Here is a 26,946-nt window from a genome sequence, read left to right on the forward strand (position 1 = left end):
ATTAGAGTTGAAATAGATGAAAAATATAAAAAGAGAGGTAAACTATGAGTCAGCCCTAATTAAGCAACCTGTATTCAATGAATGATTTAACCAACATACTACATTACCAAAAATATTATTTTCTTCCAACAGTACATTTTTAACAAAAATATCAGTGAGGACTGGGGAGGGTGAACGGAAAAATAAATCAAAAGATACTTTTACAATTCTTAAAATACTTCAGTAGAACAAAATGAAAATCAATCTACAATTGTAAATAACACAAGAATTATATGTGGGAGGGGGGCAAGGGTGGGGGAGTGACAGAGGAGGAGTTGGGGGGCGAGGATGGGGTGAGAGAGAGAGAGAGGGAGAGGAGAGAGAGAGAGAGAGAGAGAGAGAGAGAGAGAGAAAGACTTCTCTTACTTTGAAAATTGGTTATGCCTCAATGCATTGATACATTTTCCAAGAATCAACAAAGAAGTGTTAATGTTTCCAGCTTCTTTCAATCTTTCCCCATCATTCTTTGTTTTTGTATTCCGCTCTGATCCCGCAAGATCACAAAGAGACATCCTGTAAATTAAGCAGTTGTATTCAGATCAATAAAAAAATAGTTTGTACTATGCCTTTTAATAGCTTGGCCTAGCAGTTGAGGAGCTTCCATTCTTCAACTGAATTTTACTTCACAATACAGTAGAATATCCCACAGGTGGGCCACCAGTCTAGGGCCAAGGTTAAAACATTCAAATGGTCTTCAGCAAATACGCAGTGTTCATCAAGTGTATGAAGCAGAGCCCTACCAGTAAAGCTAATGTTCTGCTGCAACATTTTAATCTGCTCAACTAATCCCGCAGCCTTCATATCAATATTTGTGATCGAAACGAGATTTACAGATCTTCTGTTTTGTACTTTCCTTTCCTCCCCCATTTTTATGTCTGTACTTGCTTTAAAACTGCTACTTCACTCCACTTCTGATGAAAGGTTATCTCTGCCGACATACGAACATATGAATTAGGAGCAGGAGTAGACCACTCAGCTCCTCGAGCCTGCTCCGCCATTTAATAAGATCATGGCTGATCTGATTGTAATATCAAGCTCACATTCCCGCCTACCCCTACAACCTTTTACCCACTTGTTAATCAAGAATCTACCTCTGCCTTAAAAATGTTCAAAGACTCTATTCCTCAAAGGGCAGTGGTAGCAGAGTTCCAAAGACTTCCAACCCTCAGAAGAAATTTCTCCTCATCTATCTTAAATGGATGAACCCTTATTTTTAAACGGTGACCCCCTCGTACTAGATTCTCCCACACTGGGAAACTTCCTCTCCATGTCCATCTGTCAAATCAATCTTTACTCTTCTCATCTCCAGCAGGTACAAGCCTAGCTGTCCAACCTTACATTTCATAAGACAACCATCTAGTAAATAAAAACAAAAAACTGCGGATGCTGGAAATCCAAAACAAAAACAGAATTACCTGGAAAAACTCAGCAGGTCTGGCAGCATCGGCGGAGAAGAAAAGAGTTGACATTTCGAGTCCTCATGACCCTTCGACAGAACTAGGTGAATTCCAGGGAGGGTTGAAATATAAGCTGGTTTAAGGTGGTGGTGGTGGGGGTGGTGTGGTTGTAGGCAAAAGCAGTGATAGAAGCAGATCATCTGTCGAAGGGTCATGAGGACTCGAAACGTCAACTCTTTTCTTCTCCGCCGATGATGCCAGACCCGCTGAGTTTTTCCAGGTAATTCTGTTTTTGTTTTGGATTTCCAGCATCCGCAGTTTTTTTGTTTTTATCATCAAAAGATGTCACAGATGGCAGAACAAAAGGACACATAGGTGTCGAAGTTGGTGACATTATCTAAACGAATGTGCTAATTAAGAATGGATGGTAGGGCACTCAAGGTATAGCTCTAGTGGGGGTGGGGGGGAGCATAAAAGATTTAAAAATATTTAAAAATAATGGAAATAAGAGGGAAAAAGAAAAATCTATATAATTTATTGGAAAAAAACAAAAGGGGGAAGAAACAGAAGGTGGGGTGGGGATGGAGGAGGGAGGTCAAGACCTAAAGTTCTAAAGACCTAAAACCATCTAGTAACCCTCCTCTGAACTGCTTCCAATGCATTTGCATCCTCCAATAATTAAGGTGACCAATACTGTATAGTACTCCAGATGTGGGCTGGAATTTTCCGGCCCCGGGGCTAACCAAAAGTCCGTTGGCTTTTAAAGGGCCCAGAAGATCCCAACAGCAGATGGGGCTGGAAAATTCTGGGCCGCAGTCTCACCAATACCCTGCATAACTGAAGCATAGCCTCCCTACTTTTGCATCCAATTCCCCTTGTAATAAACAATAACATTCTATTAGCTTTCCTAATTACCTGCTGTACCTACATAGTCAGCCAACCATTGTGATGCCCAACACTTGTTACTTTTGATTTATGTATGAATTCTTTCTTTTCTCCATCCCACATTCAGCAGGTGTTTATAAGAATCTACTGCACCCGCCAGCCTACAATTGTAGTATAAAGGCGGTCGGCGCAGCAAGGGTTAACGTAAGACGGGAGAACAGTACCGCCCACACTATGTAGTAGAGGGACACATGACAGAAGACAGGAGACAACAGTTGTCTGGAGAGACTTGAGTAGAAGTCAGCATGAAGTTAGCTCCTAGTTTGGGCTACACTTTATACATATGCAACTAATTGCATTACCAATAAACACTACTATTCAACTTACAAGCCTCTGAACCTCTTAGTGAGACTTACTGAACAAACCCTTACAACATGGTGGTAGCTCATGAACAAACCCAGGACCGAAGAAGCTGTTGAAGGACCTGGAATCTGAAAACTAAAGGAACAGCATCCTGAGCTGACTGAAGTGCACCTGAACTGATGACACAGCTGTGGATCACCTAACAAGCTCCATTGCAGACATGGAGGCTGAAGGGCAATTTCTTCCACTGTGTAGCTAAAGGACTCCATCAGAGAACACAAAAGTCATTATGAATTCCCAGCGATTGCAGAGCCAAAAGGACCTAGCAAGGGCGAGCAAAAATTCAATTCTAAGTCTGAGCAAGCCTTTAAAGGTTTTCAGGCCAGTAATCAGTCAGAGTAGTCCATTTTGTCAATCACCATGACCAGCCAGAGTTCAGAGTCAGTGCCATACCATGTGGCGTCAGAAAACCATTTTAAAAAAAGTTTTAAAAACTCATCCAAAGCCAGGAATTGTCCTTTAAATCGCTCTAACATATTCCAAAAACGTCCTAAAAGGGCCTTGCAAGAAATCGATCCCTCTTGAGTTCAGGTCCATGATCACTGCGGGAGCCCGCCAAACCTTGACAAGCACAGGAAGTATTGAAACAAAAAACTGTTATCAGATCGCCATCTTAAAAAGTGAATCACATTCAAAGCTATACTCCCCTGGTTTGAAAAGCAACCATAGATAATAAATCAACCCTACTAGATCAATTTGGCCTGATACATGGGCCAGATCAGCCTTAGAATTGGGGGCTTTGGCAAAAAAGATTTTCAAAATATATCTTAGCTTCAGGCTCAGATAAGAGGCTGAACAAGTGAATACTTTATTCAGTAGGTCCAATATCTGATGGCATCATTGCGAAGCAAGGAATAAATGAACCTTCAAATAAGTCGGAAGATGTTCTGAAATCCTTCAATACCTCCTTTAGCTTAAGTAGTAATAAAATTTTAGAGCGAGCAAAATTCAAGTGAGTCCAACAGCCTGGAAAACTTGTTGGCTGCTTCATAAAAAAATTATACTGATTTGCTGAAGGCTGTGACGATGGCAACCTCAAGTCAGAACTCATACGAGACCAATTAGTTGGAGTAGCCAATAATGTCCTTTAGATATACTACAGACAGGCCAAGGAAGATCTGACTATAAAAAGGCCATCCAAGTAGTCAGGTAGTCTGAAATTTGCCAACGCCACTGGCCCATTTTACGTGGTGGGGTTAAGCTACATTATAGAGCAACCCCAACTGTCCAGCTCATAAAGCAAAAAAAGGCCAAGGAAACTGCCCAAACAGACCACACAATGGTGAGAGACCATGTAAGCACTGTGGAGCTAAAAGGCCTCACAGACAAGAGCAATATCCAACAAACTCTGCAGTGTTTCAAAAGCAACCGGCTGAGAAAGCTTTGGAAATCCGTGCAAGTCTAAGGCATCAAGATGTGTGGACGATCCCAAAACAGTCCATGAATTTGAGATACCACACCAGGAAGAAATCCAAACATGATTCTCGGGCTAGATCAAGGATCCCAGGTTCTCCTTCTGGAATGCTGACATCTCTGTAAAAGCCACCTCACCAATTTCAAATTAGGCACGGGAGCTAGTGTTACAGTCCTCTCAGATAATGAATCGTGCCCGAAAACCTCCAGCTACCAACGACAGGCACATCGTTCTATGGTCCTCGAGGAATCTGACTTCTGGTCATAGACATGACCATAGCACCACTCCAGTATGGCGACAAGAAAATATTCAAAATTTTGTACATCATCCAAAACTAATCTTCTTCTTTCTTAAGGAGGAACAGCAGAAGACGTCGAAACAACCTGCTGTCAACCATATGGAACTGCAAGGTTCCAAGGGGTCCACCAATGAAGAGACTCTCAACTGAGATGTCAGCTCTTAATTGTCTTCACTCTTTGCCAAGTTGACTTGTCCAACTCCCTTGCAGACAGCAAAAGCTTCTCTTTGGTCAGACTAGCCAAGCCTTCAGACAAGTGTCACCATACTTCGAGCGTAAGACACACAAGAATGGCCAGCAACAGAATGATGAGCCCCAAGCTTAGGCTCCAACGGCTGCTGTCGAACAACCAGGGAACACTGTGGCAATGAAACTGCAATTGCAGCAGAAGCACACAGCAGCAAAGTGATGCTGGAGCAGGAGAGTAATGACTATCAAATCACCAGAGCACACCTCAGTGAAGTACAAGGGCACAGGAAAGAACACAGTGCATTGATGAAACTCAAACTGCAGTTTGAGCTCATGAATGAGGAACATTCAAACAGAATGGAGATGCACAGTTAACTCCTAGAAAGATCATGGCTGACCCCACAAAAAAAGAATCCTAGCGTTCGTACTATGAAGGAACAGAGTGAACTTTCCCTCTGGAAGGAAGACAAGACAAGACTATGGTGTCCGAACAAAGCAGATGAGATGTTGATTAGGAAAAGTTCAACTCCAAGGGGCACAAAAAAACGAATCAGGTGGCAACAACTAAGTGCAAGAAACACAGAATACTACAATTCAACACCACGCCAACAAGGCTCGCTCAAAGAAATTGAGGCTACCACTCCTCCAGGTGTGACCAGAATGAGATCTGGAAGAATTATCAAGTCTCAATAACATCTGAATTTATAAAGTGAAAGCCTCGAGTGGAGGCAGAAGGGGTAGCAGGTAAAGAAAGGTTGTACTTAAATATGTTGGCTAAAGAGTTATGGGGGGTGGGGGAAAAAGTGTAGTAAAAGGGTGTTCTGCATAGCAATGGTTAATGTGGGACTGGAGAACTGTACTGCTCACAGTATGATGTAGAGACACATATGACAGTAGACAGGAGAGTGTTATATGGATAGACTTGAGTAGGAGTCAACATGCAGTTAGCTCCTAGTTTGGGCTATACTTTGTACATGTGTAAATAGTTATGTTTTACCAATAAACACTGCTCTTCAACTTTACAAGCCTCTGAGCCTCTTTGTGAGACCTACTGAATAAACCCTTACAACAATCAAGCTGTTAAGACAATAATTACATAAAATGGGTAATTGTTTACTCATTATCATTTTCTGTGACATCTCAAAGTTTATTTTAAAAATTGAGAAGTAAAGTTTGCACATTCTTCACATCACAAATGTATTGTCACTTTCTGAATGATTAGCTATCACATCCTCAGAAGTAATTTTTGTTTTATGCAAATGAATTTTCATGGCTGAGTAACAACAAAGCAAGTTCTTCCTAAAGCCTAAAGGGACTTAAACAACTAAAATGCAGAACTTTTGTATTCCCAATTGTGCAGCTCATTTGTAAATGAGTGCCCAGGAAGGGTTAAAAGGGAAAATGTGAATTTCAACTGTTCAAATTCTTGAAATAATCTTTTACAAAACTGAGTTTTTCAGATCAAAAATCCAGTGATTGACACACGTAGATTTTATCAGCAGTTGAAAGCAGCTCTTGTGATGTAATGTGGTTGGGGGGTGGGGGGCTGACCACAATGATGCAGTATTGGCCTTCAGTTGAAAGGCTTTTAAAATCATGCAAATTAGTAGCTGGACTGGTTTTAGGCAATTAATCCTTTACCAGAAACATGACCAACCAAGGATTGAGATGGAGATGGCACACAGGGCCTTGGGAAAGAATAGTTAAAATGCACAGTTTGCTAATTACAGCATGTAAAATTCATAACTGCAAGTTTTTGACAAACAACTTTTCCCATTGGATTAATTTCAATGAAAACATGATTACAAATGACAAAGAAAGCTCCTTAAGTATATTACTTACTCAGTGACTCTTGTAACATGAAGTCCACCATCCACTACATGCAAAATTCTTATTGAAAAAGTACAATGGCTGTGGAATAAACATTTTAAATTCACTTCAGTTACTGGTTTAAATCATATGCATTTGCTCAGTGTTGCACTCTGAATTTAAGTTTATTTAGGACAGGATGTTCCCTTTGGCGAGCGGGGGGGGTGGGGCCCACTCGCCTAGGCATAAAATGACGTGCAGTGACGTCGGGTAGGACTCCCGATGTCACCAAGCCCCATTTAAATTTTCCGGTAGGTGGGGGCGCATCAAAATCAGCTGCGCATCCGCTGAGGCCATTGACAGAGTAATTAAACTAATTAGTGGACCTGCCCGTCCAACCTTAAGGTTAGCAGGCAGGCCAGGAGCTCCAGCGGGAATTAGAAAAAGCATGAAATCTCATCCACAGGCAGGATGAGGTTTCTTGTAGGTTTTGAAAAATTTTAATAAAGTTTTTGTAAAAATTATGGACATGTCCCAACTCATGTGACAGTGTCACATGAGGGACGTGTTAGGGAAATTTTATTATTCTATTTTTAGCTTTTTTACATTTAGGGCCAATCTCTCTGAGGCAGCACTTAGCCTCAGGGAAAGAAGTGCGCTCTTTTGTGCACACTCGATTTTGGGATTCCACCTGCCACACACACACACACACACACACACACACACACACACACACACACACACACACACACACACACACACACACACACACACACACACACACACACACACACACGGAGTGCACAGTGCTTCTATGCGGACGTCACGCTGGGTGGGCCTTAATGGGCCTGCCCACATAAAATAACACCACGCCCCCGATCAGTGGCGCCGATTGGAAGCACGCCTGTGCACACCGCCCTTCAACTTCGCCCCCAATGGGGGGGCAGGGGGCAGAATCCTGCCCTTAGAACTGTACCTACACAATATTTGCATGAATAATAAATTACCTTCTACTTGAAAGATTGTTGATTTTTGTAGAAGCAATACTTTGCTGTTTTCTCCCTTGTTTTAATATTTTATATGCCTCTTCTGCACTGGAAACCTGAATCCACCTTAGATCTAGAAAAGGCACAAACATATATTTATCTAGTGTCTCTAATATAATAAAATATCAAAGCTCTTCACAGAAGCATTATAAAACAAAATAGGACACTGAGCACATTAGGACTGATAAGCAAAAGCTTGGCCAACGAGGTAGGTTTTAAGGAATGTCAACGGAAAGTGAGGTGGAAGGGTTTAGGGAGGGAATTTCAGAGCTTAAGTCCCAGGCAGCTGAAGGCATGGCCACCAATGATGGAGTGAGTAAAACAAGGGATGCTCAAGAGGCCAGAATTAGAGGAGCAGATGTCTCAGAGGGTTCGAAGGCTGGAGGAGATTACAGAGATAGGAAGGGGTAGCCCATGGAGGGATTTGAAAACAAGGATAAGAATTTTACTTGGAAAGCAGTGTAGGTCAGTGAGCACAAGGGGCAATGAGTGAACTCCATATAGTACAAGTTGGGACATTGGCAGCAGATTTGGATGACCTCAAGTTTGCAGGGTAGAACATGGAAGATCAACCAGAAGTGCATTAGAATTGTAAAGTCTGGAGGTAACAAAGGCATGATGAGGGTTTCAGCTGCAGAATAGCTGAGGTAGGATAGGAAGCTGGCAATTTAAAGAGATGGGAATATACTGTCTTAAGTGTCGACACACATACATAGTTGCAAGCTCATCTCAGGGACCGATTATCTCAGCTTCAGACCATTGCCAAGGAGAAGGATGGAATTTGTGGCAAGGGAGCAGAGTTTATGAGAAGGACCAAAGGTACTGATTTCAATCTTTCTGATATTTAATTGAAGGAAATTTCTGCTCATCCAATACTTGATGTTAGATAAACAGTCTGACAATTGTTACAATCCCCATAGAGGCCATAACTTTAAACAAGAGATTCAAATTCCCAGTGACCGACTTAAAGGAATTGCATAAGACTAAGTCAAAATGGTAATGTTCAAACTTTTACTGCAACAAGCAACTAATAGCAACATTGATAAAACATTAAGCGCTCTAAACTACAAAAAGGATATCCCCCTCCCCTTTAATTTTTAACATGGCCAAAAACTCCACGTCACAATCATACTTTTACGTTTCCCCCCCCCCACCCCTCCCCCCTCCCCCCAACCCTTGTAGAATAATAATAATAACCAGTCCAACATCACTCCCAGCTTCCAACTGGTTCATTTCCCCATTTCACAATGAAGTACAGTCGAATGACCATCAAAAGGCACCTCTCAAGTTTTCAGAATTTCCAAACAGATTACCAGCAGCAAAACTCACTCTGGTGATTCTTCACCCTACCACCACCATGCCAAGACAAATCCTCCAGTTTCCTTAGATTGCCATGGGATGGGTCTTTTCTCCACAGTTTGCCTGGTAGTCTACAGAAAGGCAACACCTCCTCTCTGCTGACCACACTAGCTGTAGTCCTCCGAGACCTCGCCCTCTCAAATCTCGGAGATAGAAAGTCTGCCCATGGTCAGCCCCAGCTGTCCCCCAAGGGACACAAGAGGTAACTATGCTGGGGGTGGGGGGAGGGAAAGTCAATTCCAAATCAGCTGACTTTAAAACCGGCCACCCCGCAGTGATACCATGCTCCGGGCAGCCCAAATAAATGACGGTTGGACTTCTGGCCCTCGGGTATGGGGTGGGGGAGGGGTGCTGCCCCCAACGCACCCCCCAAAATGATGTTTCCCCCAACACTTCCTTCCCATTTTTCACCAAAGTTGTTTAAAAACAAGCTTCCTACTCTTACCTGCCTGTACGCAGCCTATTATGGTAGAGGTCATATAAGTAGACATTTATAGGCCTAGTGGCGGGCTCCCCATACTATAGGACCGGGTCATGGATGGGCAGGAAAGCAATGGGTTAGCCACCTGACATTTCAAATGCCCCACTGCTGAAAACACGCACAGCAGGGAGCTGTAAAATCCAGCCCATGGACAAAAATTGAACCAGTCAAGTGCAGTCCCACCCAGATGAATGATGGAGGGTCATCAGCGGGGGTTGACATGATCAACTGTGTCAAAGGCTTCAGACAGATCAAGAAAGAATAGCTTACCTTTGTCAAAGACACATAGGATGTCATATGACTTTGATAAACAGCTATTTCATTACTGTGGTATGGTGCAGAACTGATTGGAGGGCTTCAAACATGGGTACAAATTTGGGAATCAGTACATGGAAGGACTTGATAGGAAAGGGAGATTGGAGATGGGGCAGTAGTTTGCAAGGGTACAGACAGGTCAAAGGATTTTTTTTAAAAGGGGAGACAACTGTTAATGTCATCTAACATGAGAGCCAGTAAGGGAACTTGGGCTGTCAATGCTTTGGTGGGAATAGGGTTGAGAGGGAAGATGGATCTCATGGACAAGATGAGCTCGGAGAGGACATGAGGTAAGATAGCAGAGAAACTAGAGAAGGCAACAAGTTCAGGGCTAGGGCAGTAAAGGAGGCTTAGAGGAAGTTAATTTTATAAGGCACTGTACACTGTAACACAAAAACTGGTCATTGCTAGTCATAGGAAAAGACGGCTTAAAAATAGAGTAAATATTGCAAACAAATTCTATCCCTTCAGTTTTAATTTTTGCAAGAATTATAAAACTGTTTAATTGCTTAATTACCTTTCACGTAAGTGTTGCCTTTTGCATCTTGTGCAAACCGAAGTGCCTTTCTTTTTTGATATTTATATGGTACCAGATCAAGTAAATCGTAAAGAGTTTCATTGTATATTTCACAAAATGAAACCCAGACAGAAAATCTGATCCTTTCTGGTGCAGTCACAGCAACTTGTTCAGAATGCTTTAATTGTCCAGCAAAATCTCCTAGACTACCCACTTTAAAACAAAACAAAAAAATCTTTAATGGTTAAATCAAGATTGCATCATTTTGAGAGCATAGTATCAATTTGTAAATTAACCCCTTAATCCATTTGGTGGGCTGGGTAACAAGGAATTAAATATTAGTCTTGCATTTGAAATATGAAATCAACAATTTTAAAGTAGATGAGTGTAAAATTAACTAGTACAGACCACTGGGATTGTGCTTTTGATATTCACCATTTGACATTTGTCCCTATCTTTGGAAACGTTGGACAAAATTAATCCTTTATATTCAGGTTTCCTTGAATTATGAGGGCAGATTATGGAAGTATATTGATATTCCCTTTAAAAATAGCTTAATTTCAGTCCCAGGTATTAATTCCATATTTTTAAATTGCAGTATTAAGCCACATTGAATGGCAGCTAATCAGTCATTCAATCAAACATGCCTGGAATTCCTATCATTTTCTTCTCAAATTAACAGCAAAAATTGACTGATAACTTGAACAAAAGGACAGGAATAAGCCATTCTAGCATTCAATTAGGTCATGGCTCATATGTACATTAAATTCATTTGATGGCTTTGATCCTTATCACAGGATACCTCTGCCCAATAAATACCTATATCTACCTGGTTGTGAATATTTCCAATTACCCAACATTCATAGCTGTTTGGGGACAGAATTCTAGGTTTCCACTATATTTTATGTAATAATAAAAAAAGTTTCTTTGTTTCAATCCTAAATAGCTTAACTCTAATTTTATGATAGTCCCCTGTCCTGGGTTCCCACCAGATAAAATAACTTCTCTATGTTCCCTATCAAATACCAAACTTATGCAAACAGTCCTCCTATCAGGAGCATAAATTTACACGCAGAAGACGTCATTCAGCTTCTTTCATAATACCAGAATAATTCTGGTGAATCTACTATACCATCTCCAAGGGTCTGATTGAAGGCATCACTTCCTCCGTCGGTATTTTAATCCTCTCAAAATAAAGTTTCCATTAGCCTTCAGTTATCATCTGTACTGGTACACTAGTTTTTAATAAAACATTTTTGTGCAACTGAATGCCCAAGACCTTTCTAACCTCCAATTTCTTGTCTCTAGCCAGTAAGCAAATATTCTGATTTGGTTGTGCTTGGAGTCAAGATGGATTATCCTCTTATTTCTGCATGTTGAATTTTTCTTTTACCCACTTATGTGATCTGTTTATGTAGCTTTGAAACATCTTGCTCCTATTTACACAGCTTACTGTGCCTCCTAACCTGGTATTATTTACACACAATGTATGCAGCCAGCTCATTAAATATTAGTTAGAAGTTAAATTGCATATTATTAGAATTATATCTGTAGTGTTAAAGGCAACTAAAAGTGGAATTAAAATTCTTAAACAAAACCAGAAAATACTGGAAATATTCAGGGGGTCAGGCAGCATTTGTGGAGAGAAAGAGTTAACATTTTGGGTTGATGGCCTTCATGTCTGTCTTTATTTCATGCTTCCAGCATTTGAAGTATGCTTTTGCATTAAAATTCTTACTTTGCATTTGGCATTTTTGTTAAATTGAAAGTACAAAACATATTTAGGAGGAGTATTGGTCATTTTGAATTCCAAAAGGTGCTGGACCACCTATGATTGAAAAATAGTATAACCTAGGGGCATAATCAGCAACAAATCAGCATCCTATATTGTAAAAGTGCTAAAGTTGCTCCATTGCATTTACAAGCCTTAGAAGACAACTTATTGAAAGTTTATAATCATTTTTCTAGACCAGACCTTGTTGATTCACAATTAAAGATTACAATCTAGAATTATGCCTCAATGTACTAATGAAACCAAGAATTATATATATGTTTATGCACAGCTGTTCAACTTACCTTCTGAAGCATCTAGTGAACTATGCTGGCAACTCCCATTGCACTGATCACTCTATAGGGGGAAAAATGGAATTTTAAAATGTAAAGCTCTAGTGTTATATTACGCCTACTTAAATCTAAAAACAATCCTTTATTTTGACCATAGTTATATAGTCACTTAGGGAGGGTAACAGTTGATAGCAGACTTGGGACAAATACACCCCCTCGTAGCTCACAAGCTAATGTGGTAATGATAAGTAAGATAACTCTCTTGTCTAGCTTCAGAATTTGGCTGGTTTTTTTTTGCTCAATTACACCTTATACTACTGTTGCTAAAAAATAACACTTAGTTATAACAGAGGATACTGACACCGCCATATGTCAATGAATTGGAAGCAAGCCTGCAGTTACAGCAAACAAAGTTGAATTATCCAGTAAACAGTCTACACGAATTACAGCAGGGGCCGATATTTACAGGGAGAGGGTGCAGGAATGCAATATAGATATACAGCAAGGCCAGAGAAGTAGCAGCCCCATTGGATTTTTGCCACATAATCTCATTATAATTTTTTATTCAGTTCCTGCTCGGCACTTGTTATAATTTACAGGCTGGCCAGCTGTCAGGTAAGCCTGTGGCAGAAGACCACAGCCAAGGATGAAATTGGGGCTGGGCGAAAAACTGATTGAGGGACAAACAATTGCTGAAGGCTTCCTCGAGGGGCCGGGAGAGCAGTGCTCCTCCTCCTGGTCCCCAGGAGTGCTACATAGAAAAATAAACACTTACCTTCTGGAGGTGAAAGCTCACACCTCCCTTTCGCTGCCAGGTTTCCACTGAGCTCTGTGAAACCTGGCTGGTAACAGGGAGTCTGGTTTAAATGTGTTAAATGACCCACCTCTCCCACGACAGGATGCTTAGACACCTTGCTACCAACTAACATTTTGCCTATGCAGTCAGTTGGGAACATTGAGGGTTTAATTCCACCCATCCTGGCGGTTTAATCAGATAAATTATGTTATTTCTCTAGAAAAATGCAATGAACGGAGGATAGTTGCAGAACACAACAGTATTCGCAAAATCATTCCCAGTCATTTGTAGTGCAGTTTCATAAGCTGATTGATGGGGAATTACTAAATCATCTCCATTCTAGCTGGGGCTCGTGATATTACTACTTCTTTGAGTTCTCTGCATGAAAGCAGATCCAAAACTCAGCACCAGGGTAGGCCAAGAACGCAGGTCCCAAATCCATTCAAGCCAGAGTGGGGAATCGAACCCCAGGCTTGAGTATTACTGAAAAAGAGAACATTTCATCTTGCACTCATCAATACAATTCGCAAATCAGAGTCCTCTTGCCAACCAATCAGTACTGTCTTCTCATACAGTATAAACTGTTGTTCCCTTTACATTCGGTATTCTTCCGAATTGTCCTGATGAGTGCAAGACAAAAAGCTTTGAAAAAAAATCTCGTTATTCAGTAATACTCAAGTTTTGTTGCACCAAACTACTATTTGAGCCCCATGCTGTTGGCACCAATCTAATCCACACTGGCAATCCAGTCCCTCAATGAGCTAGAGTTGCTGTGGCACCATACACTGTTACATGCATGGAGCTATGGATAGTGATAGTAGAGGCTCCAATTTCTTTACATCAAATGATTGACCAGGAATCTCTCCCACTCTTACACTTGACATTGGTGTATGTGGAAGGATTTACAAGTTGATGCTCAACCTGTCTGGCTGCTTTATGAACACACCTTCCTTGGCCATCAAGTACTGGAGTGAGACATGAACCCAGATCTTCTGGTTCAGAGGCAGATATGCTACCATTGGGCCACAATACTTCCATTGATGGCACTATATGCTGGCTAATCACAATTATCCTTTTTTAATTGCATGGGGATATTGAAGTCTCAAAAATATTTAGTTTTCACAATTGAAGTACAGTAACTAAAAGTACCAATGGCCTTAATTGCAATTCCAACTTATTCCTAATAAAGCACTTTATCCTTGAGTAACCTGCCTCTTCAGGATTAAAAATCTGTTTGAAATAATGAGATGGCTAATGTAGCAACAAAATTAATATGAAGATTTGTCATTTTGAAGAGGATGATGGGCCTTAAGTTAATTACTAATTTCATTTTAATATCTTGAAGTCAGCTAATTTGTGAAGTGATTCATTTTGGTAGGAAGAATGGGGAGAGCCAAAAAGAAAAAAAAAGCGTACAATTTTAAAGGGGGTGTGGGAGTAGAAGGAGCTGGGGGTATATGTGTACAAATCCTTAGAGATGGCAAAGCAGGTTGAGCGAGGGCAGTTAAGACCAAGTGGATCCTGGGCTTTATATATAGAGACAAAGTGCAACATTAAGGAAGTTCTGGTGAGCCTTATAAAATACTGTTTCAGCCTCGACTGGATTATTGCTTCCAGTTCTGGGCAACACACTTTAGGAAGGATGTGACGGCATTACAGATGGTGAAGAAAAGAGTCAAGAGAATGGTTCTAGGGACGAGGAACTTCAGTTACATGAATAGATTGGAAAAGCTGCCAATATTGTCTTTGGAGAAGGAAATGTTGAGGACATTCAAAATCATGAAGGGTCTGAAGTGAGCAGATAGGGAGAAACTGATCCTATTGGCGGAAGGACCAAGTACCAGAGATGACCAAGTTAAGGTGAATGGCAATAAAAAGCAATGGTGCCATAAAGGAAAAATTTTTATGTAATGAGTCGTTAGGATCTGGAATGCACTGCTTGATAGTGTGGTGGAGGCAGATTCAATCTCGGCTTTCAAAAGAGACTTGGATAATTATCCAAATAGGAAAAAATTGCAGTGCTATGGGAAAAAAGGCAAGGGTGGCACAGGTGCATTGCTCTTGGGTCGCCTTTTGTACTGTAACCATTCTATGATTCTATATACAAATTTATACAGAGAAAGTTACCCATAATTATCTTCAAAAAGCTGTTTTGGCATTCACTTTCCTCTTTTGTAAAAAGTTAAGACCAATAATTATTCCAGTGCAATTACAAGAATATTTATTAAAACACATGTTAAATATAAAAATAACAGGTTCAATGGTTAATTCATTTGTTTACCTCTCTAAATAGGTGAAGGACCGATTTTTTAATAGCCTCCTCTTCTTTCACTTGCATTTCTGTTAATCTACTGAAGTCTGTGCATCTCTGTGGCTTAATATTCATGTTTTTATAAATCTTTCCTTCGATACTCTTAAATAGAACACTCAGCGATCGTGGCAAGATACCTACATCGTGGTCTGGCCCTACAACAAAAGAGAATAATCAAAGTGCATCAAATTTTGAAGGAAAAAAAATCTAATTTTTTTTGTACATTAAAAGAAAACAAACCTTGAAATGTATATGTTTTTCCTGCATTGGTGACACCATAGGTAAAAACCAAACAGTTCTGTCCATTCAAAACTTCCTTAATAAGTGGTTTTATTGCTCCAAATATTTCTGTTTGTTTGGTTTCTGGCCCATAAACCTAGGAGTTGAAATAATGGTTTTAAAAAAAGAAATAGTCTTATTTAACATATTTATATCAATATGCATGAGAAAGAAAAGATTTCCACTTAGGCCAGTTCCCTCTAGATCATACAAAGCAGTCATCTGGCAGTGAAACAATACTGCTGTAGTATTGGGAATTGTAAACATTTGTCAAAGTAGGAGAGCAAAAGTTTGGCCCAAGAGGCAAGTTTTAGGGATGGAAGGAATACAAGAGTTTAGAATGTAAACAGCAGAAGGCAAGGCTGCCACAGGACAAAAGAAGTAGGGTATACACAAGTCCAGAATTGGAGGATGGTATAGTTCTAAAGGTGGCAAGGCTGGAGGAAATAATAGCAATGGGAAGCAGAAAGCCAGGGAGGGATTTGAATGCAAGGGTGAGAATTTTTTAAAAAACATTCAAGGCACTGGAGGTTTAAAAGGCAATGTAGGGCAGTGAATACAGGGATGTTTAGTGAACAGAAATGGAAGTAGGTTAGGATGGAGGTAGTAGAATTTTGGTTGAGTTCAAGATTGGAAGCCAGCCAGGGGTGCATTGGAATAGTCAGTTCCAGAGGCAACATTTTCCCCCCGTCGCGGGGGGGGGGCGGGGAGAGAGTGTTGGAGCGGGCGCGCTTCTGATTAGCGCCCCTGATCAGGGGTGCACCGCCATTTTACGTGGGCAGGCCAAAGAGCGCACAGATCTCCCTGAGGCAAAGTGCTGCCTCAGGGAGATCGGCACCAATTTAAAACTTTCAATAAAGATTAGAAAAAAATTTCCCTGCCATGTACCCTTGTGTGACACTGTCACGTGAGCTGGGACATGTCCATAACTTTTACTGTAAAATATTCTGCATTTTTTAAATCACTCATGAAACCTCATTCCGCCCGTGGACGAGGTTTCATGTTTTTTCACAGGCCTGTCTGGGCTCCTGGCCTGCCCGCCAACCTTAAGGTTGGACGGGCAGGTCCATTAACGAGTTCAATTGGTTTTTTAATGGCCTTAATAGGCCGTTGACAGGTCGGCGGGCGTGCATCCGAGTCGGATGCTCACCTGCCGAAGTGACAGTCTAAATGATATGGAGTGACGACAGTACGCATGCCCAATGTCACCCCGTGTCATTTTACACGTTAGCGAGTGGGCCCCACTCGCCAACCGGAAGATGCTGGCCATAAAAAATGGATGAGAGATTCAGCAACTGATGAACTAATGCAGGGATAGAGCGGGCAATAGTTTTGTGATAGAGGGGATCTGGAGGTGACAGCTCAGCTCAGGGTCATAGAGGATAGCTGGGTTGATAATCATGGTTCACTTCAAAAACGGAACTGAGTCAGTTGCTAAGCAATGGAATTGCAACAGGCGCCAAAGGTAATAACTTTTGTCTTCCCAGTGTTGACCTAGAGAAGGGTTAAGAGGCAGTGTACACAAGGAGCAGGGACCTGGTTATAATATCAGCTAACACATGGGGGTGAATTTTCTCCCCGTCGGGGGGGTGGGTGGGAGCGGGCGCAGGTGGGCGTGTAGCCAACTGCGGTGTGCAATCGGCTGTATGCCACCATTTTACATGGGCAGGCCAATTAAGGCCTGCTCAGTGTGACGTGCGCTCATGTGGGCGGGGGGGTGTAGGCTGAGTCAGGGCCTGCGCGCGAAAGAGCACAGAAATCTCTCTGAGGCATAGAGTTGCCTCAGGGAGATTATTAAAAATTTTTAAATTCAAACTGAAGAACAAAAAAGTTTTTAAGACATGTCCCCTCACGTGTCACATGAGCAGGGACATGTCAATTAATTTTATTAAAATTTTTTATTGAACATTAAAAACCTTCATGAAACCTCATCCCGCCCGTGGATGAGGTTCCATGATAAATACGAAGGCCGCTTGGGCTCTTTGCCTGCCTGCCGACCTTAAGGTTGGATGGGCAGCTCAGTTAATTATTTCAGTTGGTTTTTAAATGACCTGACAGTTTGGCGGACAGCCAACTCCGGTGTGCGCCCGCCGAACTGAAGATCTGAATGACGCACGGTGACATTGTGGTGCAGGCCTGATGTCAATGAGTGTCATTTTACTCATTGGCAAGCAGGGCCTGCCCCCGCTCGCCGACCTGAAGATTCTGGCGATGGGCTAGAAAAGGATGTTAGGTGTTCAGCAGTTTAAGGTCGAGACAGCAAGAGATTGGACTTGTGGATACGATGGAGTTAGAGACGCCATGAGGGGAGATGAGAGAACTATAGAGCTAGGACCTGGAGGAAGCTCATCTTGACGGATGAAGGAATGGAAGAGTCGCAGCAGAGGCAGCTGAATGGATGACCTCAATCTTAGTGAAAAATAAATCCATTCCACATTGCTGGAAGAGGTAGTAGGTGAATCAGGAATGGGAGAGGGACTCAAGGACACAGCTGGCAGCAAAACAAAACCAACAGTTAGGTATTCTAATATGAACCCAGAACAGTGAAGTTTTAGTAGAGCTTGACTTGGTCGATCCAGATATGGTAATAAATCGCGAAACCAGCTACATGTTAAAATTATTCAAAACTGTTTATTTGGACTTATGGGAGCCATACCAAGGTGAAACAGGGCGAGGGTTTTACAATGGACAAGAGCATTAAGAGTGGAGGCGAGGGCATGACTGAGCAGATTAATAGCTGAAGTGTTATCATGGTGAATAGAAGGAAAAAGACACATAATTGGGAGTTTGAAAATGGCATTATAAGGAGTCACTTGGAGGGGCAGGAGAGTTTATTCCAAGGGAAGAATCAGAGAAATCTGGAGAAAATGAACGGTGAGTGAGGGGAAACTGGGTAGATAATTCCACAGAGAAACTGCACAGTAACTGGTTTACCAAGCATCAAGTGAAATAAAGGACAAAGGGTGCAGCACACCCTTTAGGAGGCGGCGGTGGAGTAGCGGTATTGTCACTTGACTAGTAATCCAGGGTAATGCTTTGGGGGCCCAGGTTCAAATCCCAGCATGGCAGATGGTGGGATTTGAATTCAATAAAAATCTGGATGATGACCATGAAACCATTGCTGATTGTCGTAAAAACCCATCTGGTTCACTAATGTCCTTAGGGAAGGAAATCTGCCATCCTTACCTGGCCTACATGTGACTCAGAACCACAGCAATGACTCTTAAACATCCACTGAAAGGCACTCAGTTCTCAAGGGCAATTAGGGATGGGCAATAAATGCTGACCTAGCAACGATGCCTACATCCCCTGAGATAATAAATTGGAGTGCAGCTATAAATACAAAGTTATAGAGAATCTAGTTAAAAATAAAGGGGTTAAAAATTCAAAAAACTATGAATTAGAGATTGAAATCAAAGCAGAGTTCAAATTAAAAGTAGAATTCATCTATCTCCTTATACTGCTGGATAACGGTTCAATAAGTTTATAAACATGCCTGGGTGTAACTGTATAACAATATCCTGTGGCATGGCAGTTCTGAAACAGCAGGAACTTGTCCTTTACTTCATCTCAGCAAGACATTGATAAATTTAATATACTGCAATCTAACAATAGATAACCTTGATGACCCCAAGTAGCTTCTTAACTGAATTTTAGAAACTGGTTGCTACAAGAAGTGATCACATCTGTACCTCTCAATATTGTTTGTTTGAAGGGTATTGACAGGAACAAAGGATTTTGACTGGTATGAGTGCTCAACAGGCTTCCCACTGGTTTAACTCTTTTAGGGTATAAATATTCAAACCACACAGATGGATTTTTAGATTTGTTGGATTCACTCCTTTAGTATAGCGATGATAGTTCTCCCCTTAATTGGGATAGAGGTATCCTTGCTAAACCTAATAGCATTCTACATAGGGATTCAAGGTAAATACTATAAATATTGATGGATATTTTAAATATTTCTCTGTAACATTATTAAGACATAAAACCTGTATTCTCTATTAGAAACAAGATTAACAGTTCTAGAAATCGGTAGGTAAGTATAATGTTATAAATGAATTATCATATTCAGTTCTTTAATAAACCTTTATATAAATTTAGAAAATATATTGTCTGACATAGTTTTCTGCATCCAAACTCAAGATCCCATCTCCATACACTCTTCAGTGGAGAGCTAGATTGTTGATGGGGTGCCCGGACGCTAATAACATCCGGGTTGTTATAGTCGAACTAAAACAGCTGTCTGGAGAATGGTTATATTCCCTGATAGTTCCTTTCTTTCAGGGAGAGTTTTAGATCAGTTCTTCAGACCCATTTGAGTGTCTGTGAGGTCTGTCTTTTTCAGACATAGGTGAGATTGGTCATCCAAGGAGTACGTCGATCTGGAATAGTCCCAAAAAGGGGTTAACATTATAATTCACTTCAATTTGCATTAGCGATTAATGGGTACAGGCAGAAGGACAGACCTAAAGGTAGTGTGGGTCATAAGTATACAGAGATTTGCAAACATAAGATGGAAATTTTGAAATTGACATGCTGATGCAATGAGCCTGTGCACCAGAAATATGAAGGGACAGAGTGTGCACAAAGAATTGGATTATTGTCTTTTAGATTGAGTTAAAGCTTTTGGAGGATTGATATGAAAAGCCCAGCTTGAAAAGTATTGGAAAAGTCATTCCTCAAAATAATGAGGCATGGGTTAATGTTTTGGCAGATGTGAGCAGGATTGAGCACATGGAAGAAAACTGTTTTGGTAAAGCAGATGTGCGGAAGGAAGCCAGGAATATTGATGGACTCTAGGTTAAAGATACTGGCCAGAATTTTCCCGTCGGTGATTTGGGGGCGGGGCCTGCTCGCCGATGGAAAAATGACATTGGGAAGAATCCCCGATGTCACCATGGTCCCTTTAAATTTTTAGGAAGGCGGGCGGACAGCGAAATTAGCTGTCCGCCCGCCGACCTGTCAATGGCCAATTGAGGCCATTGACAGGGTCATTAAGATAATTAAAGACCCTGCCCTCCAACCTTAAGGCTGTTGGGCGGGCCAGGAGTCCCAGCGGGCTTCTGATAAAACATGAAACCTCATCCACTGGCGGGATGAGGTTTCATGTTCGTTTTTAAAAACTTTAATAAAGTTTATGTGAGATTTATTAACATGTCCCATCTCGTATGACATTGTCACATGAAGGGGACATGTTAATAATTTTTTTATTTTTCATGATTTTTAAGTTGTCACTAATCTCCCTGAGACGGCACTTAGTTTTAGGGACCAGTGCGCTCTTTCGCGCGCAATCACGAAAAAGCGCACTTTGACAGATGGGGAATCCCTCCACCCCCCATAGTGCTTCCTGTTGGGCAGGCCGCTGGGCAGGCCTTAATTGGACCGCCCACTCAAAATGGTGGCGGGCCCCATTTCGGCGGCTGAGTTTGGCTGCCCGCCGCCGCCGAGCTAGTGGAGCCCACCCACCAACTGAGGGCAAAATTCTGCCCGCTGATTTTAGCTGAAAATTATGTTAATATTCAGTTGAAGGAGTTTTGCCTCATACAGATATATATATCTCATCCAAGATATATTTAGACCACTTCAACTTCTTCCAAAATATTACTTTGCAAATACAGCTACAACGTACATATACAGTTTTCAAAGTTTTATGGAAGCTATTGACAGACAGCTCTTAAAGATCACCTGCCAGCAGGCACAATAAACCACTTTGCAATTAGACACTAGATTATTAACACTGTATTGGCAAAGGACTTCGGCTTAAAGAATTATTTGACATTCATGACCCGTATTGGTGCTTGAGGAAAGGTTGACAAGATCAACTATTCATCAAATTTGGGCCGTGAGAAAATATTTTCATTCACAATGTAACTGCACCCTTTCTTGATGAAGCACACTCAATATTTGGGGGGTGGGGGGGTGGAATTCTCACGACAATGCAGCACAATTTTGCCCATCTCAATACTTGCAGCCCAATAATTTTAGTCTGCCCATCACAGCATCCAATTAGCCCTTCGTCTGTACCATTATCTCGAAATCCATTCCATACGTGGATCCTCTGGCAGAAGAACTTCTTCCAACCTTAAATTAGTCTTTTATAAATTTGAACGCATGTCCGCTTATTCTACATTCATTTATTCCAATTTAGCTATTCAGCACAAATTATTAATTTACACACTCTGGCATCTTTCAAGGATGAGATTCATAATTCCCTATTCTCATCACGGCCTTCTGACACAGAAATCAATTCTGTGGATCATCGCTGCACTGTTTCCGGGGCAGCACTCAGATCTCTGGACATAGTCTGATTGACCACTATTATTATAAAATTAGTTCCTTCAATTTGTATTCTACTGCTACGTGGATCAGCATTCCACTTGCTCTGGTGCGGAGCAATGTGAAACAAACTTCTAGATCTTCCAATACTGCCCTTACAATTTTAGTACCATGCATAACATTCTTGCTATCCATCTTTTTTCTTTATTTGTTGTTAAATTAATCTGATATTAAACTAAAGTGTATAAATTAACTTGATAGTTTCCAAGCATACTTCTTTGAATTGCCCCTTCTAGTTAGTAGTGTTTCCCAAGGAAAAGAAACATCAAGTAATTTTTGTTACCTAAATCAACAGCTATTAAGTTTTAGGGTGAGAAATCTGTCACATAAAAAATGTAATAGTACCTAATCACCTATGTTTAAATGCATGAAAGCATAAGCTCAGAAAAGTAACTCATCATATACAGAACTCTGCTTAAATGCACAAATACAACAATTAGGCCTCTATTCAAGATTGCCACGATACTCAATTGTAGAATACACAGACTATTTGTTACTTACATGAGTAAACGAAAAGCATTGAGCTATTTGGCCAATTCCTCGATCACTACATCGGGAACCCAAGGAATTTCGTGGTGGTTTCAGGATGACACTAGTCGAGTTTTCTATTGTCACACACTCCTAGGAAGAGCACGAGTTTGACATATCAGCACATATATCAATGGGATCAAAATTTTAAAAAAAGTTTAATTCAAAGTAATATAGATAACCAGCCTGAGATTCATTTTGTGCGACTTCAGCTTCAGTGAAAGGTCTAATACGAAGATGAACACACATATGATCCTTTGAACTTGAACATTTTTGTTGAAGAGCCTGTTAAAAACAGATATGGTTTAAGACATCAAAATAAAATTGATATATTTTGCAAGCTTAAATTTGAAAAAAATAATCAGGAGAGCCTGGATTTTAATCTAGCGAAAATGAATGAACGGAAATATTTGTCCAAGTCGGGATGATGTGTGCCTTGAAGAACTTGGATGCCATGGTGCTTCACCGGCTGCCCTTGTCCTGAGTGGTGGAGGTTATGGTTTTGGGAGGTGCTGCCAAAGAAATCTTGGTAACTTGCTGTATGTATATACTGCAGCTAAAGCATGCTGGTCACCCTAACAGTGGTTGCACCGTTGGAGAAAGCATTAAACAAGAAACTATTGGAGCTTGTAACAAAGGCAATATAATAATTGTGGCGGACTTTAATCTTCATATAGATTGGGACAATCAAATTGGCAAAAGTGGTCTAAAAGATAAGTTTGTAGAATGTCTTTATAACAGTTTCTTAGAGCAATACGTTGTGGAACTGATAAATCTATCAAAGCAGAGTTAATTAGTAATGTCACAGTAAAAAATCTGCTGGGAAATAGTGATCATAATACCATTGAATTCCACGTTAAGTGTGAAAATGACATACTCTAATCACAAACATAGGTATGAGGGGAGAATTGGCTTCAGTTAATTGGGTAAATAGGCTAAAATGTATGGCCATAAACGAACAGTGGGAAACAAAACATTCAATAAAAAGGCATTCCATTGAAAACAAACACTCAGCAAGCAAGACCCATCTGTGACTCAATCAGGAATTTAAAGAGAGTATTAGATTAAAAAAAGAGGCTTACAATGTTGCAAAAAAAAAAGGTAGCAAGTCTGAGGATTGGGAGTGTTTTAATAACCAGAAAGAGGCCACCAAGTAGTTGATAAAAATGGAAAATATAGAAACTAGCAAGAAATATAAAAGCAGATTTAAGAGCTTTTATAAGTAGGTTAATGTTGGCTCCTTAGAAGCAGAGACAGGAGAAATTATCATGGGGAATGAGGAAATAGTAGAAGCGTCTAACAAATATTTTGTACCTATCTAAACAGTAGAAGTCACGAGAAACATTCCAGAAACAGACGACAAGTGGCTAAGAAGAGCAAGGAAATTAATATCAGCAGAGAAAACATCTTGGAGAATATTAAGGGACTAAAATCCAACAAATACCCAGGGCCTGATGACTTACACCCTAAGGATCTAAAAGAGATAGCTACACTGATATTGAATGCGCTAGCTATGATTTTCAAAAATTCCATAGATTCAGAAACGGTTCCATCAGATTGGAAGTTGGCAAATGTTACAACACTTTTCGAGAACGGTATGTGGAAGAGAAAAAACAGTGAACTACAGGCCAATTAGCCTAACATCAGTCATGAGGAAAATGCTGGAATCCATTATTAGGAAATTTTAAAAATGCACTTAGAAAAGCATAGTACGATTAGAACAACTCAATATGTTAACAAATTTAGAGCTTTTTGAGGATGTAACTAATAGGTACATAAAGGGGAACCAGTAGATGTAGTTTATCTTGGTTTCCAAAAAGCATTCAATAAGGAGCCACACAAAAGGTTAATAGTCAAGATAAGGGCTCATGGAGTTGGGGATGACATATTACCATGGATAGATTAGTTAACAGACAAGAAGAATAGAGTGGGCATAAATGGGGCATTTTCAAGTTGGTGGCAGCGAATAGTGAAGTGCGGCAAGAATCAGTGCTGAGGCCTCGATTTTTACTAACTATATTAATGACTTGGGTGAAGAGACAGAGAGTAATGTATCCAAGTCTGCTGATGATGATACAAAGCTAGATAGAAAGGTAAGACAAAGTGATACAGATAGGTTAGATGAGCGGGCAAGATGACACATGGCACACAATGTAGGGAACTATGAAGTTATTCACTTTGGGTTGTAAGAACAGAAAAGTGATTTTTTTTTAAAAAAAGCATGAAACTTCTAAGTATTGATGTTCAAAGAAATTTGGCTGTACTCATATAAAGAATCCAAAAAGTTAGCATTCAGGTAAAGCAAGAAATCAGGAAGGCAAATGGCATGCCTTTAGTGCAAGGGGATTGGAATACAGGAATAAAGAAGTCTTGCTACAGTTATACTGGATTTTGACAAGACATCTGGAGCAGTGTGTGAAATTTTGGTCTCAACATTCAAGGATATACTGGAATCACCTGAATGAGGGGGGGTTGTCCTATGATGAGAGGCTGAGTAAATTGGACATATCTTCTCTGGCGTTTAGAAGTATGAGAGGTGATCTTATTGAAACATACAAGATTCTGAAGGGGTTTGATAGGATGCATGCTGAGAAGTTGCTTCTGCTGGTTGGGGAGTCTAAAACACAGGGGCATAGTCTCAGGATAAGGGGCCAATTATTTAGGACAGATACGAGGAGAAATTACTTCACTTAAAAGGTTGTGGAATGCTCTACATCAGATGATTGGGGATACTCAATTATTGAATACATTTAAGACTAGGATAGACAGATTTTTGGTCCTCAGGGAATCAAGGGATATGGCGAGTGGGCAGGAAAGTGAAGTTGAAGCCCAAGATCAGCCACGACCATATTGAATGGTGAAGCAGGCCCGATGGGCCATTTGGTTTACTCCTGCTCCTATTTTGTGTTCTTGTGTGTCACGAAGGGAATGGATTGGCAAACTGGTTGGTGGGATGCATATCTTTTGGACTGCTATGTTCAGGATGGTGTCAAACGTCAAGTGCTGTTGCAGCCTCACCTACCCAGCTAATCGGGTAGGGTTTTATGACGCTCTTGAATTGTGACTAGAAGATGGCAGAGTGATTTTGAGTTCGGAATACCCAACTTTTGAGCTGCTATACTAGTCACAACATTTGTGTCCAGTTAAGCTTCTAGTCAATGGTGACCCTCAAGGTTTTGATGGGGAATTTGATGTAATGCAATTGAATGGCAAGAAGAGGTGGTTAGACTCTGTCCTATTGGTCATTGCCTGGAACTTGCATGATACAAATGCTACTTGCCACTCATCAGCCCAAGCCTGAATGTTGTCCCAATCTTGCTACATGCAGCCAAATTGTATTATGTATTTACCACATGTGACGCATTTGAACTTTCTTCCTGGCAAAGTTCATTGATCAAATCCTTTTTTATGTCTTCAAAATCCTCTGCAGTAGATATCTCCTGTTCGTCATTCACAATTCCTTGCGATTGTATAAACGACAACTTAGAGTTTAACACTGGTTCCATTCTGCTGAGAAACAATTGTTGGCAAATTACATTTTATTTTTTTTAAAGTTGAAAAGTCCTTGAAGTTGTGAAGTGTAATAAATGCTGGATGCAACTAGCTGAAAGTTTCTATTTTCTGCAAATATGGAAACGTTTGGAACTTATGTCATACAATTCAGGGTTTATTTCAATTGACATGATCTCTGTACCTTGACTTGTATCAATCATGTGATAATACAACTTTGTTCATTAAATTTAATGCAAATGATATGTAAATTACACATACGAGGCCCCATCTGCCTTCTCAGGTGGATGCAATAGAGGCCATGAAGTGCAATCTCCAGTGTCCTGGTCAATATTTACCCCTCAATCAACATTACGAGAATAGATTATCTGGTCATTATCATATTGCTGTTTGAGACAGTTTGTTCAGTGCAAATTAGCTGCCACTTTTCCTACATTACAATAGTAACTATACTTCCAAAGGAACTTCATTGGCTGCACAGCACTTTGAGGGGGCCACTGGTCATGAAAAGCATTACATAAATGCAAGTCTTTTTTTTTCCATTTATAATATTGTACTTTCAGAATTAGTCCAAGCAGCATTGCAAACAAGGTTTCAAATTGATGCTTCAGATCTCACTGGCAGCTGGAACAGCAGTCAATTCATGCCACTGATCTGCCAATAAAAAATCTGTTTTTGTAGCTGATTCATACTTAATAACAAAAAAAAATGATGGCCACAGAGTAGGGAGTATGCATTAACATTTTAGTCCATATATACCAAACCAGAAGTTTTTAGGAACAGAGCAGAGATGAGTACGTATTGTACACAAGCCCTGAAGAGCAAGCAAAAGTAAATCAGCATAACTTACAGAATGCAAAATATAAAAACATTTAATCAAGAGGATAAAAGCCCTAGTCCAAATGCATTGAATCCACACATATCTAAAAATCAGGAAGAAATAGCAG

The 26,946-nt window shown here is 40.6% G+C and overlaps 1 protein-coding gene across 3 annotated transcripts in view; it reads right to left on the bottom strand.

Annotated features, from left to right (window-relative positions):
- kif20bb (kinesin family member 20Bb) overlaps positions 1-26,946 on the bottom strand; it is a 130,714-nt gene that overhangs the window by 100,673 nt on the left and 3,095 nt on the right. For 2 of the 3 annotated variants that reach the window (XM_041210554.1, XM_041210552.1), the window contains exons 2-11: positions 25,840-25,996; positions 22,676-22,774; positions 22,463-22,582; positions 15,584-15,719; positions 15,314-15,498; positions 12,249-12,300; positions 10,173-10,385; positions 7,462-7,573; positions 6,488-6,556; positions 406-552 (exon numbers count right to left, since the gene is read on the bottom strand). In XM_041210554.1, coding sequence (XP_041066488.1) covers positions 406-552; positions 6,488-6,556; positions 7,462-7,573; positions 10,173-10,385; positions 12,249-12,300; positions 15,314-15,498; positions 15,584-15,719; positions 22,463-22,582; positions 22,676-22,774; positions 25,840-25,995 — 1,289 coding nt within the window. In that variant the 5' untranslated portion in view covers position 25,996. Of the gene's footprint in view, positions 1-405; positions 553-6,487; positions 6,557-7,461; positions 7,574-10,172; positions 10,386-12,248; positions 12,301-15,313; positions 15,499-15,583; positions 15,720-22,462; positions 22,583-22,675; positions 22,775-25,839; positions 26,000-26,946 lie in introns of all 3 variants that reach the window. The other variant, XM_041210553.1, reaches the window with a different exon arrangement.

This window comes from Carcharodon carcharias, chromosome 17 (assembly GCF_017639515.1).
Source record: "Carcharodon carcharias isolate sCarCar2 chromosome 17, sCarCar2.pri, whole genome shotgun sequence".
Classification (NCBI taxonomy): domain Eukaryota; kingdom Metazoa; phylum Chordata; class Chondrichthyes; order Lamniformes; family Lamnidae; genus Carcharodon; species Carcharodon carcharias.